Raw genomic sequence first — 19,717 nt, 5'->3', positions numbered from 1 at the left:
CCTAGCTGCCTTCCATGCCTCCAGCACTCGGCTCAGCACAGAGTTAAGCGGATTTCACGCTATTTCCAAAGTCATCTTCCGTGGAAGAATTTTTTTTTTACACCATTAAACCTACTTTCTGCTGCTCTACATTTCCCTAAAAGCTCCACCCCTCCTCTTCCATGAGGTAAATAGCGATGGGGGCACTTAGGGACCTGTTCATGACACCCTATAGGTAACTCTGACGTCAGGAGCTGGAGAGAAGGTTCCTGTGAGAAGTGGGTCAGCCAGCACATGGGGCTGCCGTGGGCTCCTCTCTCTGCATGCAACTAAGCCTTGCCTCTCAGCTTCCTGATCCTTCCTAAGGACCGCTGCGCCAGGGCTGTCCCTCAGATTAGCAGCCTCCCTATGTACACAGCAGACTGAAGTCAGTCTTGAAGAGGAATCAAACTTCGTGCTTCGCGTGTACTAGGCAAGCGCTCTACCACTGAGCTGCACCCCAGTGCCCCACCCCCACCTCACCTCAGCCTCCAAAACAGCTATAGGTTGGATCATGATCAGGATGAGCCCAGATACCAAGCAAAACCAGCTTGCACATTTCATATAGAAACCTACGTGCTGGAGAGATGGCTCAGTGGTTAAGAGTACTGCCTGCTCTTCCAGAGGACCTGGGTTCGATTCCCAGCCCCCACATGGCAGCTCACAACTGTCTGTAACTTTGGTTCCAGGGTATATGGTACCCTCACACAGACATACATGCAGGTAAAACACCAATGTGCATAAAAATAAATATTCTTTTAAAGATTTATTTATGTAGACAGTGTTCTGCCTGTATGCCTACATTCCAGAAGAGGGCACCAGATCTCATTACAGATGCTTGTGAGCCACCATGTGGTTGCTGGGAATTGAACTCAGGACCTCTGGAAGAGCAGCCAGTGCTCTTAACCTCTGAGCCGTCTCTCCAGCCCACATAAAGATAAATATTAAAAGAAAGAAAGCTATGTGACCTGCCAACCCTAGAGGAATTGAAGTCAAGTGACTCTCCTTAGCTATTAGAGGTCCCGAGGTCCCTGGGGTCCCTGGGTGAGAATGGATTATATCCGCCAGCTCCCCCTGGAGTAAGACAACTGACCTACACCTCAGCCCACAGACAACAGGACAACCAGTGGCCCATAGGAGGGACCCGGTATCAGTGGAGAGGGCAAAGATGGACTAAATAAAGGATTCTTGGTAATCTTGGAATGGAGAAATAGCTAACCCAGCCCCTGGCCAGCTCAGCTGATAGCTGGATGCTATAGAGCAGGTTACCCATAGATAGAGCAGGTTACCCATAGAAGAGTGACTTAGTGAGGACTGGGAATGAACCTGGAGTGGGAGAATATCACAAGTACTAAAATCCAGGGACAGGCTTTCTTTCTTAGCCTTTTTTTTTTAATTTTTTTTTTGTGATGGGGTATCCTTGTCTATGTAGCCCAGGCTGGCCTCCTCAGCTTCCCATAGGCTGAGATTACAGGCACATACCACCACACCCGGCTGGTTCTCGAGAAACATGTGAGCAGCAAATCATGTGCCAGGACAGACAAGAATCTCCACAGAGACTGATCTCCTCGGCGGGAAATGTAGAAATAAGAGGGAAATGAATCATGTTTCTTTAGGCTGGTTTTTAAATTTTTAAATTACATTTGTTTATTGCTGTGTTTGTAGGTGTGTGCCATGGCATTCCTGTGGAGACCAGAAGACAACTTGTAGGAGTCAGCTCTCTCCATCCTGTGGATCTCAAGGACCAAACTCAGGTCCTGAGACTCAGGACCCAGTGCCCTTACTGAGCCTAGGGTGAAAGTTTTTTCAGACAGGCTCATTACATAGCCCTGGCTGGCCTACAGCTCACAGAGATCCACTTGAAGGCTGACCTCAAGCTCAGATCCGCTTGCCTCTGCCTCTAGAATGATGGAAAACTTTTATATTTAAAAGGCGGCTGGAGAGATAGCTCAGCAGTTAGGAGCACTAGTTGTCTTTCTAAAGGCTTCCATTCCCAACACCTACATGGTAGTTCACAACTGTCTACAACTCCAGTCCAAGGGGATCTGACGCCCTCTTCTGGCCTCTTCAGGGACCAGGCGCACATGCGGTACACAGACATACATGCAGACAAAATACCCAAACACATAAAATAGTACATTTAAATAAAATAAAACTTTCCCTTAGAGCCACACAGAATGCTGCTCTCATTTTGTTTTCTTCATAGGTATCCAGCCAGGATCAAAAGTGGCACCAAAAACCCACAAATAATTTCAACAAATGTCAACCTCAAAACCATCATGAAGCTGGGCGGTGGTGGCGCACGCCTTTAGTCCCAGCACTTGGGAGCAGAGGCAGTCTTGTGAGTTCGAGGCCAGCCTGGTCTACATAGTCAAGTTCCAGGACAGGCAGTGCTACATAGTGACACCTGAGTGTGAACATTATTGACAAGTATGAACACGGCTTAGGTACCTTTGCCTTTCAAGGCACGTTACAAAGGAAACAGTTCTTCAGCACAGCAGTAAACTGAACCCTGCAGACAGTCATTTTCCAATGATACTGACACGTTCTTTGCATTCCTGCCTCCCCGAAACAGAAGCTAAAATTTCTGCTGCAGGTTTAAGGCTCCACACTGGACTTAGATGAAATGATCGTTCCATCTCAGGACCGGAGTGTGTAACCCGAGCAAGCAACCCAGGCATCTGCCTACCTTCCCTGCCTCAAACAGAAATCAGACTCCAAGGGGCCTCTATAGCTCACTCACCTCTAACTCTTAGATGCCTACCATACCGTGAGTATGACTGTGATCCTGTCTTCAAATGGGAAAAAGTAGACACATGAATGTCTACGGTGGGAATGAGTAGATCTGGATGGGGCCCTGGAATCCACATCCCTGACTAGCTCTCCCTCTTTCCTCTAGATAGCAATCCATAAATGTGTTTTGGTGTCAGTGCTGGAAATTGAACCCAGGGCATCACCCATACTGGGTAAGTGGTTATCCATTGAGCTGCATCCAAAATCCCATGATGTTTTTTAGGTCCCACTAGGAGACTCTGTTCCCAGCCTCAAAGGGCCTGTTCTGGTGCCGAGTGTGAGCAAGAAAATGTAGTTTCAGCAATTATATTCTCAGAAGGGACCTTGGGGCTACCTCATGGCCAAAATGGATTGCACTGGACTGCCACCTGCTGGCTAGAAGTTGCTACTGCAAGTAGGGGCTGGACTCCAGTGAGCCTCACTAGTTTGGAATCTGTGCTGAGGGCAATGGGAAAACCAGCAGTGAATCAGATTCAGGTAAAATTATTCTGGACCTCATCAGGAAGTAATAAATTGAGTGGAGGCAGAGTCAGTTTGAAAAACAATACAATATCAAGACAATCTGCTGCTGGCACAGACTACGGGGAGCCGCAGAGACAGAGTGGGGGAAAAGAACTGGCCTGTGAGAAACAGTTAAGACATTGGTTAGGTTTGCAAAAACCAGATCAAACAGGAGTAACAGTAAGAGAGGCTTAAAGCCCCATTCCATTACCTCCCGTGTGTAGAATTCAGTGCTCTAAGCAAAAGAAAAATGAAAGTGGTTTTTCATACAGCCTGTACGCTAATGCGGGCAACCAAACAAGAAAGCCGCAAGAGAAACGAGACCCCACTAGAGAATTCAAGAGCGAGACTAGAGTGACTCGGGGATACAGGTCTGCTGCATAGATAACGGAGAATTGAAACAGGCTGTGGTGGTGTACACCTGTAATCCCCCCATACGATGCTGAGGCGTGAAGAGCTGGGTGATGCAGAACTTGAATCCAGCATTCAGGAGGCAAAGGCAGGCAGATCTCTGTTGCGTTCAAAGCCAGCCTGGTCTACACAGCCACGGTTACATAGTGTTTAAAACGAACTCATTTTAAAAGGAAGGGGAAAGACAGGGATTGAAGGGAAAACGAGGAGAGGAAGGAGTGAAGAGGAAGAGGAGGAAGAGCATTTTAGACCGAAGGAAATATGTGAAGCCCCCGAGCAGAAAAGAGGACACATGTTCAGCATCGGGGACAGCCAATGTGACAGGAACAGTGGGCCATCACAAGCATGGTCCAGAGGAGAGAGTGAGCGGTGGGCCACTTTACACTGCCCTTCTCAAGGAAGGGATTCTGTGAGGAAAGGAGGCCAAACACAGGACAGTGACGTGATCTAATGTCATCAAAATCCCTCTGGAGATGGGATCATGGGGGAGGGGAAGGAGGGAGCTGTGTTGTGGGCAGCGGAACAAAGGGAAGGGAGATTCTGAATAGAACTTGGAATTTAGGTAAAAAACGGGTCTGGGGATGACTCAGTGATGGACCATCTGACTGGTATGCACAAGGCCCTGGATTCCACTCCTAGCACCACACAGTTAACAGGGTTGGATGTGGGGTTAAGTAACAGGCGGAACCCAGGAGGCTACAGGAAATTATGAGAGGACCTAAGAGAATCTCTCCTCAGCTCAGTAGACAAAAGCCCTCCTCTGTGGCTGGGCCCAGCCTGCCTGACACACCTCATATGTGGAGGAAGAAGTGTCTTACTCAGTCAGACCAAAGTGTCACTTTAGGTCCAATTCCTACCAGAGTCCTACCAGTAAGCCTTGGTCTCAAGCATGTACTATCAGAAGACAGAAATGGTGTCCCAACTCCCTTTAAGCCAAAAGGGCGCCTGGGAACAGGCAGTCACATCTTAGCCAAACAAATCCCAGAGACTTCGGGCAGTGTGTGAGCAAGGCATCACTTTATTTCTTTGGTTGCCCAACTTTGCTGTTGGACAATGAAAACTCAGCCACCCATCAGCCTTTATAACCTTGTGGCTCCTTGCCAAGGATGAGACTCAACAGCTAGCCAGGCTGGCAAGGACTGGCAGAGACCTCTTCCCCAAGAGAGGGAACAGGCCTTCCTTCCTCTCCAGGGTCTCCAGTGCCTAGGGGCCTTCCCCAGCTTAGAGGCTACCATGGTTTGTTCTATGAAGTCCAGCTGCTGCTGCTGATGGTGAAGAGTCTGGCACCTTCTCCCCTGGGGGCAGGAGACAAAGCCACACACCTGCCTCACACTCAATTTTCTTGTTTCTTTAGAAGACATCTTTGGGGAAAAAAGGACATCACCCTAAAAAAAGTAAAGCTATATTCTGCCTGACAGAAGATACATGGCCATGCTGTAATACTCTTTGTGGGGCCAGGAAAAGCTGCAGAGGGCTTGGGCACAATCATGAGTGACTTCCACTGGCAAGGGGGTCCTGCCAACCCACTTTAATGGAAAAAAAAAATACTAAACACAATAAAAAAATATATGACGAGCCAACACCCGAAGAGTCCATCGGCACTCCTGTAGCTTTCGTTAGAATAGGTGGCTGACTTCCACATTTCCATCCCAAACCGGGAAATTATGGAAGACAAGAAGAGTAAAGGGCATCCTGGCCAAGTCAGGGGACAACTCAGGTCTCCCCTTCATCAGCCATCAACCAGCGTGAGGCCTTCAAAGAGGGCCCGCTTCCACATGTAGTAGGTGGAGCGGGCAGTGAGGGGGAAGAGGGCTTGGAACTCCTTGTAGGAGGGGAAAGTCTTGGATTGGAAGCGCTTCTGCAGGAACAGCTTGGCTTGGGCCTTGAACCTGGTGGTGGTAAGCATGTCCATCACCAGCACCTGGCCATCCCTGCCACCTGCTGCTGCTGCCACAGCCTGGCTTGACAGGAATCCACTGTGGGGTTGGCCCTGGCTCATAGGTGTCTCCTGAATGAGCCCTACTCGAGAAGGACCTCCCTGGGCATCTTCTGGAGTGTTTTCTGCAGAAGCAACCCCTGGCAGGGTCTCCACCTGAGGAACCACGGCAGATGTTACCTTCTTAACGGCTTCCATCTCCTCCCGCCACTCATTAGACCCCGGCCCTTCATCTGGCTCCTGCCTCCTTTGGCCCAAAGAGGAGGCCTGCACCCTGGGCCATCCCCGGGAAAGACTTTTCCATACCCAAAAAGTGGAGGGTGACAGGCTAGGGTAGCGGAGGCGGAAGCGACAGAAAGGCAGGTGCCCACTCAGCACCTGCTTGCGGGCAGCCCTGCGTAGTCGCCTCTGCCAACGGGACAGGGGCATCCTTGTGGAAACGAGCCCCTGGGAAACAGGGGGGCCTCCACCTCCTGCTTTCCCTGTCCCCTCTTCTCCCACCTCATCCTTCAACGGGAGCAGGGCCCTGTCCCCAACATCTGTTGGAGTTGGAGACTCAGCGGTTGCAAGGTCTGGGGCCAGCTTGAAACTGGGGCTCCTCCTGAGGGCCTTCCGCCTCCAGTTGTAGTAGGTGGACCTCGAGATGCCAGGGAACCTGCATTTGAAGCAGCGATAGGGTACCAGTTTGTTCAGAGAGATGCAGTGTTCCAGGTACGACTTGGCGCGCTGCATAAAGAGCACGCTAGGGCTTGACACCCCCGCAGCCAGGGAGGAGCGCCCCGGTCCCTCAGCAGCCTTCTTCCCTGGCAGGCTCTCCAGCCCTGGCCCAGCCAGTGCCTCCCCGGATGGAGCAGCCGGGACCAAGGCTGAATCGGCACCAGAGCCCAGCAGCTCATGCTTCCAGGCATAGTAGGTAGAACGGGAGATCTCAGGGAATCTCTGCAGGAACTGTTGCAGTGGCACAAGGCCCCCACGGTAGAAGCTGTCCTGCAGGAAGTGCTTGGCAGAGAAGCGGGTGGCCACCTTCTGCCGGTGCTCCTGGGTCTGCCGCCGCCAGCGGTAGAAGGTGCTCTTGGTGATGCCGGAGCGGTCACAGAGGTGGGAGTAGCTGAGGCCAGGTTCCCGGTTGAGCAGCTCCAGGGTTTCGGCTGGTGGTCGCAGAGAACCCAGGACCGGAGGAGTGGGGTTCAGGGTAGCAGTACCATCAGCCTCCACCTCTTCCAACCCAACCACGGGGGCAAAATACTGGTGGCGGAAGAGGTGGTTAGTGAGGGGCTGGCCAGCCCACATGATGTGCAACATGGAGGTCGCATGCGTGCAGCGGCGAGGCCTGATAACGCGGTTAAAATAGGGTCGGATCTTGACGTTGCGCATGGGGTAGATGGAGTAGATATTGCGCTGAAGGATGGAGGCCAGGGCGTACAAGTGCCACACGTTGGAGAAGCTGGTAGGGAAGCACGTAGCCTTGACATCTGCATCAAAGATGGCCTCCAGCGTGGCGGAAGACAGGCTGGTCATCTCGGGGGACTCTTCGGAGCACAGGGAGTAGCGTACAGCCTGCAGCATCACCTTGGAGTCGATCATGCCCTGGAGATAATAGTGCCTGTGCAACAGCATCTCCACCACAGTGCGGGCCCGCAGCTCCAAGCTGAGACCGGTGTGCCCCCACAACAGCATGCTGGCTGCTTCAAACAGCAGACTACCCTCGCCCTTGCACACCAGGGGCAGCATGTTCCGAGGGGCATCCTCTGGGTACAGGCTCAGGGCCACAGAGTCCACCTCCAGCACCTGGGGCCCAGGGCCACCCTTCTGGCAGATGGGGAGGGTGAAGGAAGACAGGACCCGCTTGGCCTCCACGGCGGCACTGGTGAGACTTTGCAGGCCCTCGGACTCCACTGCCTCCTGCAGATCTCGCAGCACCTGCTGCACCAGCTGATCCCGAGAAGTCATCCTGACAGGGCAGAGGGTAGAGGTCAGAGGTCAGAACAAGATGCCTATATGATACCCAATAATGGTGGATGCCCTGTGTACTCTTATACCTTCTCCCCAGAGCAATGGTTCTCAGCCTGTGGGTCGTGACCCTTTTTGAGGTCGAACAACCCTTTGGGGGGGGGTTGCCTGAGATCATGGGAAAACACAGATATTTCCACTACAATGCATGACAGTAGCAAAATCACAGTTATGAAGTAGCAACGAAAATAAAATAAATTTATGGTTGGAAGTCACCTCGGCAGCATTAAAGGGTCGCAGGCAGCATTAGGAAGGTCGAGAACCACTGTCCTAGAGGTATTTCCCCAGGAGACATAACCGCTAATTGCTACCTTGGCTTTGTTTAGTCCGTGAGTCTGAGGAAAAGCATAGTCTCTGGAACTCTGAATCCCGGTTCCAGTATGAGTCTGGCAAAGCACTTCACCTTCTGGCTTCTGCCTTCTCCCCTGCAGAAAGGGAGTGCCTACCTTAGAGCATCTATTGGCTTAACGGATATAATGAAAGCAAAAAAAAAAAAAAAAAAAAAAAATGCAATCCCAATACAGGGAGTGTGAAGGCAGGAGGGTCATGAATTCAAGGCCAGCCTGGGCTACCTAGCCAGATTCTATGTAAAAACAGACAGACATTTGTCTTTGTGTCCCTCCCTAGAACAGTAGCAGACACACAGTAAAGCAGTATAGATTGTTAGCTACTGTGCATCATTATCTAACACATACGTATTACACTGCAGAAGAGTAAACCACACCTCTACCGGGCATGGTTGTGAATGCCTTTAATCCTAGCACGTATCAGGGAGGTAGAAGCAGCCAGATCTCTGCAAGTTCCAGGCCAGCCAGGGCTACAGAGTGAAACCTTGTCTCAAAATAAACAACATATTAACTATCTCTGTAGTGGTTCAAGACCTATGATCATGTAAGAGCCAAACCTAGAACAATGACTCCCAAACCACAGTCCCAGGTCCCTCATAAATTATTTTGAGAATACTTAGACACACCATGATAATTTAACACAATGATAGAATTTGCCTTCTTGGATTTTTTGTTCGTTTTTCTTTTTTGTTTTTGGCTTTTTGTTGTTGTTGTTGTTTTGTTTTTCGAGACAGGATTTCTCTGTGTAGCTTTGCGCCTTTCCTGGATCTCACTCTGTAGCCCAGGCTGGCCTCGAACTCATAGAGATCCGCCTGGCTCTGCCTCCCGAGTGCTGGGATGAAAGGCATGCGCCACCACCGCCTGGCTGGTTTTTGCTTTTTTGTGTGACAGGGTTTCTTTATGTAACAGCCCTGGCTGTCCTGGAACTCACGTTATAGACCAGGCTGGCCTCAAACTCACAGAGCTCTGCCTGCCTCTGCCTCCCAAGCACTGGAGATTAAAGGTGTGCGCCACCACTGCCCGGCCTGGCTTGCCATCTTCTCATTTGAATAGAACTGTGTTATCTGATGGGGAGTGATAGCTTACTCCTATATTCCCAGCACAAACTACAAAGTGAATTCCAAGCCAGCCTGGGCTACAGCGTGGGAACCTATCTTTCCTATAAAAGCAACAGTATCTAATTATACCAGAGGTCATGTTCTTCCCCCTGATGCCTTCGAAGAATGCCCTTGAGAACACATTTTATTAAACAGAAGTCCTTAATCGCACCCACGTGTTTCTAAAGTGGGCCTTTCATCATGCTGAGCAGGAAGAATGTCCCCTTTGGACTATTATTGTTTAGAGGTATGCGATGAATTAGCTTTCAGCATGGAACATTTTTATGTAGAGCAGGCTTGCCTCAAACTCAGGCCTGCCTCTGCCTCTCAGTGCTGGGATTGGAAAGTGTGCACCACGCCCCGTAGAGCTTTTTTTTTTTTTTTTAAAGCGCAGCTGGGAGTTAATTTAAGAGTTCTCTGCTATGATGGCACATGTCTTTAATCCCAGGACTCAGGAGGCAGAGGCAGGCGGATCTCTGCGAGTTTGAGACCAGCCTGGTCTACAGAGTGAGTTCCAGAACAGCCAGGGCTACACAGAGAAAACCCATCTCAATAGGGGAGTGGGGGTGGGATGGGGGAATGGGGATGGGGGGGAGACGACAAAGAAAAAAGAGAGAGTTTTACTATAGATTTAAGGACAGCTCTTAAGCTCAGGCTTAGGAAAATGGCCTGCTCTAGCTTAGCATAGCTTAGCTTCTCAAGAGTTGGCCAGAATACTACTTTTAGCAAAAGACTGGTAGACATTATATGAGGCATGGCAGCACACATCTGCAATCCCAGCTCTGTGAAGCAGAGACAGAAGGGTCAGATTCAAAGTTCAAGGTCAGGCAGGGCTATAAGGCTAGTTCAAGGCCAGCTTGAGTCACAGAACCTGACTCAAAACAAAAAACAATTAAAAAACAAAACAAAACACCACAGAGATAGAGAAATGGGTTATGCTGACTCAGGCATATTTGACAGATAGTCTCTCAAAAATGAACCAGGTGATGAGCTGGAGAGATGTCTCAGTGGCTAATCATCGCTGCTCTTGCAGAGGATCAGGGCTTGGTTCCCACACAAGCACATATCCCCTGTGTCTCCAGCACCAGGGGATCCAACACCCTCTTCTGGCCTCCTTCAATACTAGGAATGCATGTGGTATCTATACATGTAGGCAAAACATTTATACACATAAATATGCTAATTTTTCTTTTCTTTTCTTTTCTTTTCTTTCTTTCTTTTTTTTATTTTCAAGACAGGTTTTCTCTATGTAGTCCTGGCTGACCTCACAGAGATCTGCCTGCCTTTGCCTCTGAGTGCTGTAAATAAAGGCATGCACCACCACTACTGCTGGGCTTAAATTTTTTTTTTAATAATATAAAAAAGAGAGAAAGAAAGAAACAGATCTCTTCAAAGAAGTTAACTATATTACTGTAACTAAAAAAGCTTGAATTTTCACCTGAAAATAGGAAGAGTAATCACCAATGTCCAGGGATTCAGAGCTAGCCTGGGAAACACCATTAAGACTCTCTATCAAAAGATAATAATAGCTGGGCGGTGGTAGCCTTTCATCCCAGCAGAGCCAGGTGGATCTCTGTGAGTTCGAGGCCAACCTGGTCTACAAAGCAAGTTCCAGGAAAGGTGCAAAACTACACAGAGAAACCCTGTCTGGAAAAACCAAAAAAAAAAATAAAAAAATAAAAAATAAATAAAAAAATAAATAAAGCCAGGTACACACCTTTAATCTTAGCACTTGGGAGATTCACAGCCAATCTGGGCTTTGCAGTAAGTTTAAGACTACCCTGGCTGATCCTGTATCAACGCCCTCCAATTTTTTTTTTAACTTGATATCTGCTACAGTAACCTTGCCAACTTCCCAATACCTAAATATGGATGACCTTATAAGGTCAAGCACTTTGTAAAATAAGCAAAGCACAACATATCATACAAAATTTTCAGGAAACAGTTTCTTGTTTTACTGTTTTCTTTAAATAGTGTCTCCTGAGCCTCTGCTGAGAGCTGGGAATAGTTATGGTTTGAACCCTGCATCATAACTAAGCTTTGGCCAATTGTCATGCAGAGTTCACATAGAACAGCAAAAAGATCCATTGAAAAGCCTCAAAGTCCCCTTCAAATAGGGATCAAATGGGGGAGGGGGGGTTGGTGACACACATCTTTAGTCCCAGCACTCGGGAAGCAGAGGCAGGTGGACCTCTGTGAGTTTGCAGCCAGCCTGGTCTACAGAGGCAAAGTAAATTCCAGGACAGCCAGAGTTGTTACACAGAGAAACCCTGTCTCAAAAAAACAAAATGAATAAATGAATAAAAGGATTAAAGTCAGATTTTCCTAATTTTTTCCACAACAAAACAGTGTATGAAGACAGACTGATGAGGATCTTCTAAACCAGTATCGCAGAGATCTGAATAAAGAGAAATTAAATGATTCTTACCTTTTCTTTTACTATAGAAATTTTTCCTTTTTAAATTAGTGCTAGGGATCAAACCCAAGGCCTGAGCACACCAGTGGCAAAACCCCACCACTGATCTATATCCACAGCCCTGGAAAAGTTACTTTTCACATCAGTGATTAGCTGTTACTATTTCATTTTTACTTTGTTTTTAATTCAGTATTAGGAGTTGGACCCGGGGCCTCGAACGTGCAAGACCAGTGTTCTGAGCTCCTTGGTTTTCATTTTGAATGTAGTACACATTGAGATATTACCTATATTACCAAAGTCTTCAAGCCCCCTATTTAAAGATCCTGAAACTAAAAAAAGCTGAGACCCGCAGTCTTGGAATAGATGGTCTTTCACAGAGGCAACAGGGAAGATGTCTGGTGCCGAGGTCTGTGGAATGGAGACTGCTCGTATTCTAAACCGGGCAGCAGGACCACAGCGTCGGAACTACTGGGATAGCTCAATGGTAGAGCGCTTGCCTAGCATGAAGGACACCTTGTGTTCAACCCGCAGTACTGCAAAAAAGAAAACAGATGAGGAGAGAGCTCAGTTGGCACAGCGCTGGCTGGGAACCCGGGCCTGAGCTCAGAGCATAAGAATTCATGTTAAAAAGTCAGGGGGAGCAGCACACACCTGTACAGTCAGGAGGATCCCAGAGACCTGCTGGCCAGCCCCGCTGGCTGAATCAGAGAGCTCCAGGTTCAGTGAGAGAACCTATCCCCAAAAGGAAGATGAAGAGCAATGTAGGAAAAACACCCAACATCACTCATACATATACACACACACACACACACACACACACACACACACACACACACACGAATCAATGAGTAAAATGAGTAAAGGTGTTTACTGCCAAGCCTGATGACCTGAGGTCTGAGTTTAATTCCTGGAACCCTCATGGTAGAAAAAGAGAACAGACTCCAGGAATTGTCCTCTGACGACCACAGGTATACTACGGCATGTATGCCCACTACATACAAAATAAATAAACGTAATAATAATTAAAAAATAATAATCCTGGGCAGTTAAGAACATTTGTTGTTCTCACCAATGACCCAGATTCAATTCCTAGCACCCACATGGCAGCCTATAACGTCCGTAACCCCAGTTCCAGAAATCTAACATCCTCTTCTGACTTTCACAGGCATCAGACATGCCTATGGTGCACAGACACACATTCAAGCAAAACACTCATACACATAAAATAAAATAAATTTTAAAAAATAAATAAATCGTAGGGCAGTGGTAGTGCACGCCTTTAACCCCAGCACTCTGGAGGCAAGGCAGGCCGATCTCTGTGAGTTCAAGGCAGCCTGGTCTACAGAGTGAGTTCCAGGAAAGGCTCAAAACTACACAGAGAAACCCTGTCTCGAAAAACCAAAAAAAATAAAAAATAAAAAAAAATAAGCAAGTCCCTGATTTAAAAAGGGTGTGTGAGGGGCTGCCAGGGATATAATTCAGCTAGCAGAGAGCTCATCTAGCATGCAAGAAGCCACAGATTGCATTCCTACCACCACATAAACACCTGTGGTGGTGCATGCCTGCAATTCCTGAACAGCGACTCCAACACTCACCTATTATTCCAGCCTGCGGGAGGCGGAGGCAGGAGGATTGATGCCCAAGGTCGTCCTTGGCTACATCTCCAGTGTGAAGTTGGTCTGGAATACCTCAGACACTGTCTCAAAAAAGAGAGGAAAAAGTTGGTCCTATCATTAGCCCCAATTCACAGGTGGAGAAACTGAGGCAATTGGCAGCTGCCTAATTAGTCTAAAATATCACCAGTGACTGAGCCAGCCCGGCGCTGCACTCACATTTAACCAGCCGGCCTCCCTTTGAATACAGATCAATCTCCCTATCTTCAGGAATCGCCAAGCAGAGGCATTCCTTTATGGACAGCTTTTCGATTAGAAGCGAGAATGGTTTTCTTCTCTGGCTTCGCAGATCTGGTTCTCAGAGCCTAACACATTGCTTTAATCAGCCCCCACTTTAAAAGTGTGTTTGAGTATACTTGCTTCAGCTCACCAAACTGTATACTTAAAGAGATGCACTGGAATGTAAATCGTAATTGGGTAGAGGTGGGGAGAAAAGAATTTTACCTGATGGCAAGCAAGGAAAACCTTTCAAGCAGTGACAATAACAATCGTCCTTAGTTAACACCATAGGCTGTAAAGCCTTCAAAATGTGTATATTAAGGAAAAAAATGTATGAGAATTATACCCCAGCCGGGCCGGTGGTGACGCACACCGTTAGTCCCAGCACTCGGGAGGCAGAGGCAGGTGGATCTCTGTGAGTTCGAGGCCAGCCTGGTCTACAGAGTGAGATCCAGGACAGCCAGGAGAAACCCTGTCTGGGAAGAGGACACACGTGTATATTAGGAATAATCTGGCATAAACTCACCAACTTTCTACTTTTGCAATGTTATTTAATCTAGATTTGGATTCTTTTTTTTTCTTTTTTGGGGGGCAGGGGGGTATAGGTTTTTGTTGCTGTTCTTTGAGCGACAGGGTGTCATTATGCAGCCCAGGTTGGTGTTGAATTTGAGATAAGTCTTGCCTCTCTGTCTCCTAAATGCTGGGATTATAAAAGTGTACTCTCGAACCCCTTGTCCCTCAACCTCAACAGAAATTGGCCTTTTGAATCTTTTTATCTTGTATGCATTTTACATTTTTGAAAACTCTTGTTCCGGGGCTGTGGAGATGGCTCAGCAGGTACGGGGTTTGCTGTACAGGTCTGGAAACTCGGGCTTTATCCCAGGAAGCCAGATCAAGGTGGGAGAGTTGTCCTTTAACTGCCACGTGCCTGCTGTGACTACGTGCCCACAAATATGTATCATACACACAACACACATATATACATAATAATTTTTAAAATTTTAATTCTAAGCCAGGTGGTGGTGACACACGTGTTTAATCCCGTCACTCAGGAGGGCAGAGGCAGGTGCATCTCTGAGTTAAGGCCAGCCTGGTCTACAGAGTACAGATTGAGTTCCAGGACAGCAAGGGCTACCCAGAGAAACCCTGTCTCAAAAGACAAAAAATAAATAAATAAAAATAAATCTATCATTTTCCTTTGGACTTGAGAGATAAACTATATGCAGATCCTTAGTAGAAAAACACTGTAACACAGGCAATAAAAAAACCGAACCCCCAAAACAAGTTCTAAAGACAAAGAGCTTTTCCTCACTGTCAAAGAATCGTCCCAAGAAACAGGATAATGTCCCCTGTTTTTCTTACAGGATGTCACCCACTAAGTCGTGTCATACAGCTGCATGCAAATGAGCGCTTTGAGATACTTTGCAAACAAAATTAGGAAAAGAGCTGCCACTTACTGACTCTGCACTAAGAGCATTTAACTTCGGTAATTCAACCGAAGTCTCAGAAAGAACAATTTAGAGCGTGTAGGTGAGTCTTCCTGCTTCCACTCCATGCTTACAAGTGGATCGTGATGTTCCCCTGGGTGATCACAAGTCCCTGTGGGCTTTTGTGGGGGTGAACACTGGATTCCAGGTTTTCAGAGGTAATTTTATTACCCTGTGGGTCTCACCTTCCTCCACACAACTACAACTCTATCACACCTACCCGGATCCCAGGCATCAATGTTCCTAGCTCACACCTGGAGAAGGGAGGCTCAGCGGGGGTTCAATTAAGAAAGAACATACAGCTATTAAAAGCTGACTCCAATGCTCTCCTAACTGCTGTAATTCCATCACATAAAATTCTCTAAAGCATTTATTTAAACGATCCGGAGAACTTCTTGGCATTTTGAGATGCACCTAGTCACTCTGCAGACAAGGAAACAGACAAGGTACCAAGAGTAAAACTGACTTGCCTGAATTCCTCCAGGAGTGTCCTCCACAGCGTCCAGACACGGCACTCTTCCTCTGCACAGACCTACCCTCCCCACCCTACTGGGTCCTACCCTGCCTCATCTTCCTTGGCTTGATCACACCTGACTCTCTTTCCTCTCCCCCTCCCCCCTAAAGAGGGAGATGTAAGTAGGTAATGCCCCGCTTCTGGCTTCCTCAGACCCTTGCTGAGAGCAGGGTCTAGTGGCGCAAGCCTGGAATCCCAGCACTCACAAGGTTCTTGAGTTCAAGTCCAGCCTAGTCTATGTAGGGAGACCCTGTTTCTAAAATAAAAATTTTAAAAAGCAGCTCCATACAAAGCAGGACTGGACCACCAGAAGACAGCCAGTGTGGAAGGGGCAGGGGATGCAGGAGGAAGCCCTTAAGTAGCTGATTGGTGATGGAGTTCAGGTGCAGCGCTTGGGCCATGGCACCCCTTCCTGAAGTGTACGCGGGGCCAGCACCACTGCTGCCAGGTGCTCTGAAGGAATGAGTCCAGTCTGTGGCTGGCCTCCCTGAATCCCCACATAGCTCCTGGAAAGGGTCTGAAAAAGTACTAAACCAAAGAGGCAACCCCTGCCTCCACGATACAGACTTCAAGTTGGAAGGGCGGAGGTAAGGCTAGGCCATCAGTTTCTAAACAACATCTTAATGCCTGGGAAGGATCTGGAGTCACATAAGAGATAAGTAGACAGGGGCAGCACACTTTATTAGTCACCTTTACCAGGGCCACTTCCCTGTCGCCTCAGGGATCTCTACAAGCAGATGGAAGCTGCCGAGCCAGGTTCGGGTTTCTATCCCCTGTATTTTAGGAGGGTTAGGAGATCAGGGCTCTGTGTAGGACCAGGAAGGGAAAATAAACTCCTTCCCTACCAACTGTATCCTGAACTCCAACTGAGAATCCAGAGCTCTCTGGGAGACTTCCTTCCCCCTTTCTCCCTGTCCCTCCCAAAGCACCCCCTGCAATCTGTAATCTCCTAAACCCACAGGCATGTGGGCCCACAGACTTTAAGGCTCAATAAGGTAGTAGAGTTTGATCCCTACCTCTCCAGCCTTCCTGGCTTCAATTACCAGGGCGCAGTGAGTGGCCTGGCTGCCCAGGCTGCATGGCCAAGGGACTGCCAGCCATCTTGGTTTCCTCCTCTGTGTCTAGACATGGCAGGGCTCCTGGGACTCACTGGTGGGTCCTTGAGACGCTGACTTCCCAAGGGAACTCCCGTCACAAAAGGTAACTAAGGGGGTGCACCTGAGGCCAACCAGAAGAGCCTCCGGGGGTACCAAGTTCAGTACCCTGTGTCTGGAAGGGAGGGAGAAAAGTAAAGGCAGTCCACAAGGGGCATTGACAGTGGCCACCAGGCACCCTTGGGGGTGCTAGAGTAGAGAACTGGCCCACCTGGAGCTGCAGAAACCAGGGCCCTAACCAGAACAGCTCTGCGGTCTGGGGAGGGGCTGGGGCCATACCATTGTGCCCGCCCCGGGGGGGGGGGGAGGGAAGATAGGCTAGTCGGTGGGGGGTGGGGAAGGGGCTGGAGGTGTGGGGGTAGGGAGAACGTAAAACAATGCCTAGCGTCCCTGTCCGCACGCCCGCCTAGCATCTCCACCGGTGGTTCTTAGACCTGAATCCTTTACCATCCTGAAGGCAACCCCTAGGTGCCTGGGTCACCAAGCTCAATGAGGAACCGGCCCCTTCTGGTTTTGAAAAATATATATATATATATATATATATATCCTTCTTTACTGACCTCGAGGGTGGTCCAGAGCCCTGGGGAGCATCCAGTCGTCTCTCCACCTTCCAGCCGGGGTCATTTAGGCCTCCCTACAGGGAGAGGCCTTCCCGGAGCGCTTCCCTTGCTGACCTGCACTCTCTCGGCCACATCAGTCCCATATCTGTAGTGGACCGTCAAGCATGGACGGCCGACAGCCAACTGACTGGTGGGGAAATGGTTTAAGCCACTCCCCCCCAGGAAATCGCCCACCTCCAGGGCTCTGGTCCCAAGATGAAAGAAGTGTAAATTCGGGGGTCACTTCCAATGGTAAAGTGATAGTAGCAATTGTCATCCACGGTCCCCCGCTGGGAGTGTTAAAATGGCCCGACCTAGCTCTGAAACAGACCCCTCTCGGCCCAGGGAAAACTTAAAAGAAAATTAAAAGATTGCCTAAGAGTTTGGGGGTGGGAGGGGGAGGGGAGCAGAAGGGAGGAAAAGGTGAGTAGAGAGAGGGAAGGGAAAACTTTGTAGTTAAGCTTGAGGGTTGGGCGGGGTGTGTGGTGTGTGTGTGTGTGTGTGTGTGTGTGTGTGTGTGTGTGTGTGACAGCTTAGTGTCGCCCCCAAAAGAGGCATGGATGGTTGAGTAGAGAAAGACTTGGGTGTTTTCCGAACCCCTGAAATGTATTTCTGCCTGAGCCAGCTTGCCCAAGTCGGCCCTACAAGACTAGAGCAGTCAGGCTGGGAAACAGCTCCCTGCCCCCATCTTGGTGAAGGCCTGGTTCTCACAAAATCTCCAAAATTATGTCTCACTACTCTTTGCTCATCCCTCAGGCTGGAGGCTCAACACCTCTTCTTGCCAAAGCTTGCCTGGGCCTAAACTGCATCTGGCAGCGGCTGGGGGGAGGGGAGGGGGCTATCCCAGCACACCTAAACTCTGGGCCCACGGGGAGGAGGACTCTACTGTACCAGGGGCTTTAATCCCTCCCTGCAGTTCACCTAGGGCCCTAGGGGCTTTAAATAATCCCCCAAAGGATCCAGTCCCAACTGCCTGTCTAGTTTTGGGCAGTGGGGGAGGTGAAGGGCTCCAATGGCTGCCTTTGGAGGTGGCTTCCCTCCGGGAGTTTTCCTGCCCGGTTTTAACCCTTTGGAGTGTTGGGAGTAGCTGGTTTCTCTCCCAAGCTTCCATGTCTACCTCCCTCCCTTCAGTACTCTGCTGCTCCTCAGGGTCCATTATACCCAAAATCACTGTTATCATTTTTCCCAATTACGGGCTCTCTTATCTCTCAAAAATCCCGTCTTAGACTTGCCTTCCACTGAAGGGCTGGCTGGCTGACGGCGGTTACCAGCGCTCCCCACTGTGATGGAAATGTCCTGAGGCAGTGTGGTTTAGCCTACTCTCACCGTCGTGGATTTGAATACCTGCCCTGGGCAGATTGTTAACCCTCAGAACGCTGACTTCTTGGTTACTGGAGCATACATAGCATTTGATGTCTTGATCAATTGAAAGTATTTTGGATTCTGCATGGCACAAAGGGAGTATATTCCAACTCCGAAGCCCGCTGGTGATTTGAAATTGCTTTTTATGTTCTTCATGTAAGTTTGCAGTGTTTTTTAAGTTTGAGAGAATAGTGGGAGTCTTGAATTAAAGGAAACTTTTTTACATATCTTCCTGTGCTGTTTGACATTTTATAAGGGGCTGTGTTGGTTGCCATCTTCTTCTTTTTTTTTAAGAAATGAAGATAATTGAAAATTCTTTAAACGGCTAATGGAGTCTTTTAAAAGTGTGTGTGTGGTTTTTTTTTTAAGATGTAGTAGAAAAAAGAGCTTGGGGGCTGTTCCATTACAAAGAAAGAAAAAACTACATGTAATTTCATTATCTAAAGGCAGCTATTGTGAACATCTTGGTATATTTTGTTCCTAATCTAGATTTTTTTTCTTCCCCCTTGTGATTATGCAACTTAAGCATTCACTTTTTAAAAGATTCAAGTGGCACAGGGTAAAAAAAAATGGAGAGAATAAGAGTCCATCGGGATGGCTTAGCCCGAAAAGGCCATCAGACCTGTAGATGTGAGTTCAGTCCCTGGGAACCACATGGGGAAAGGAGAGAAAGATTACAGCAAATCGTCTTCTAACCTCCACATGTGTGCTGTGGTACATGCGCCACACACACACACACACACACACACACACACACACACACACAAGTGTGATCAATAAAATGAATTTTTAACAATAGAATAAGTTTAGCAGATTCTCTTCCCAGGCTCAGCTCACCACTGTCCCTGTCTGCCAGTGTCATAGCGGTAGATTTCTCTGGTTGGAAGTTTTTGTTCTATGTTAAGGATTTAATCTTTTTTCCCCTGATTCTGGTAATTCAACCCAGGGCTTCACTCATGGTAGGCAACAGCTGTAGTCCCAGCCTCTCTCTCACTTTTTATGTTGAGACAGGATCTTACTACATTGCCCACAAATGCATTATGCACATAGGTAATATATAAATAATATATCACAATACGTATAAAAGATACATAATAGAGGCAGGGAGGTAGTGCAACGTAGACAAGCTCTAGCCCTGGAAATCTGATCAACCTTGATCCCCAGAACCTATGGAAAGAGT

At 48.3% G+C, this 19,717-nt stretch overlaps 1 protein-coding gene across 6 annotated transcripts; it reads right to left on the bottom strand.

Moving 5' to 3' along the window:
* Nucleotides 1-4,723: 4,723 nt before the first annotated feature.
* Vrtn (vertebrae development associated) lies at nucleotides 4,724-17,579 on the bottom strand. Of its 6 annotated transcripts, none has more exons than XM_059279496.1 (4): nucleotides 16,788-16,877; nucleotides 16,439-16,691; nucleotides 7,981-8,094; nucleotides 4,724-7,610 (listed from the first exon to the last, which is right to left on the bottom strand). In XM_059279496.1, exon 4 carries the CDS (start codon nucleotides 7,607-7,609, stop codon nucleotides 5,453-5,455), a length of 2,157 nt encoding a protein of 718 aa, XP_059135479.1. In that variant the 5' UTR covers nucleotide 7,610; nucleotides 7,981-8,094; nucleotides 16,439-16,691; nucleotides 16,788-16,877; the 3' UTR covers nucleotides 4,724-5,452. The 6 variants fall into 6 exon arrangements, with proteins under 6 accessions (XP_059135479.1, XP_059135478.1, XP_059135481.1 ...); XM_059279495.1 differs by adding an exon at nucleotides 11,876-12,062 and having other exon boundaries at nucleotides 16,439-16,860; XM_059279498.1 differs by lacking the exons at nucleotides 16,439-16,691; nucleotides 16,788-16,877 and adding exons at nucleotides 11,876-12,062; nucleotides 12,181-12,267.
* Nucleotides 17,580-19,717: the final 2,138 nt, after the last annotated feature.

The sequence above is a fragment of the Peromyscus eremicus genome, chromosome 14, assembly GCF_949786415.1.
Source record: "Peromyscus eremicus chromosome 14, PerEre_H2_v1, whole genome shotgun sequence".
NCBI classification, from domain to species: domain Eukaryota; kingdom Metazoa; phylum Chordata; class Mammalia; order Rodentia; family Cricetidae; genus Peromyscus; species Peromyscus eremicus.
The sequence above is the reverse complement of the archived record's forward strand: the minus strand, read 5'-3'. Positions and strand labels throughout refer to the sequence as shown.

Excerpts from the sequence above, each read along its gene's own strand:
- Vrtn (XM_059279499.1), bottom strand. The coding sequence starts at position 7,609 with ATGACTTCTCGGGATCAGCTGGTGCAGCAGGTGCTGCGAGATCTGCAG.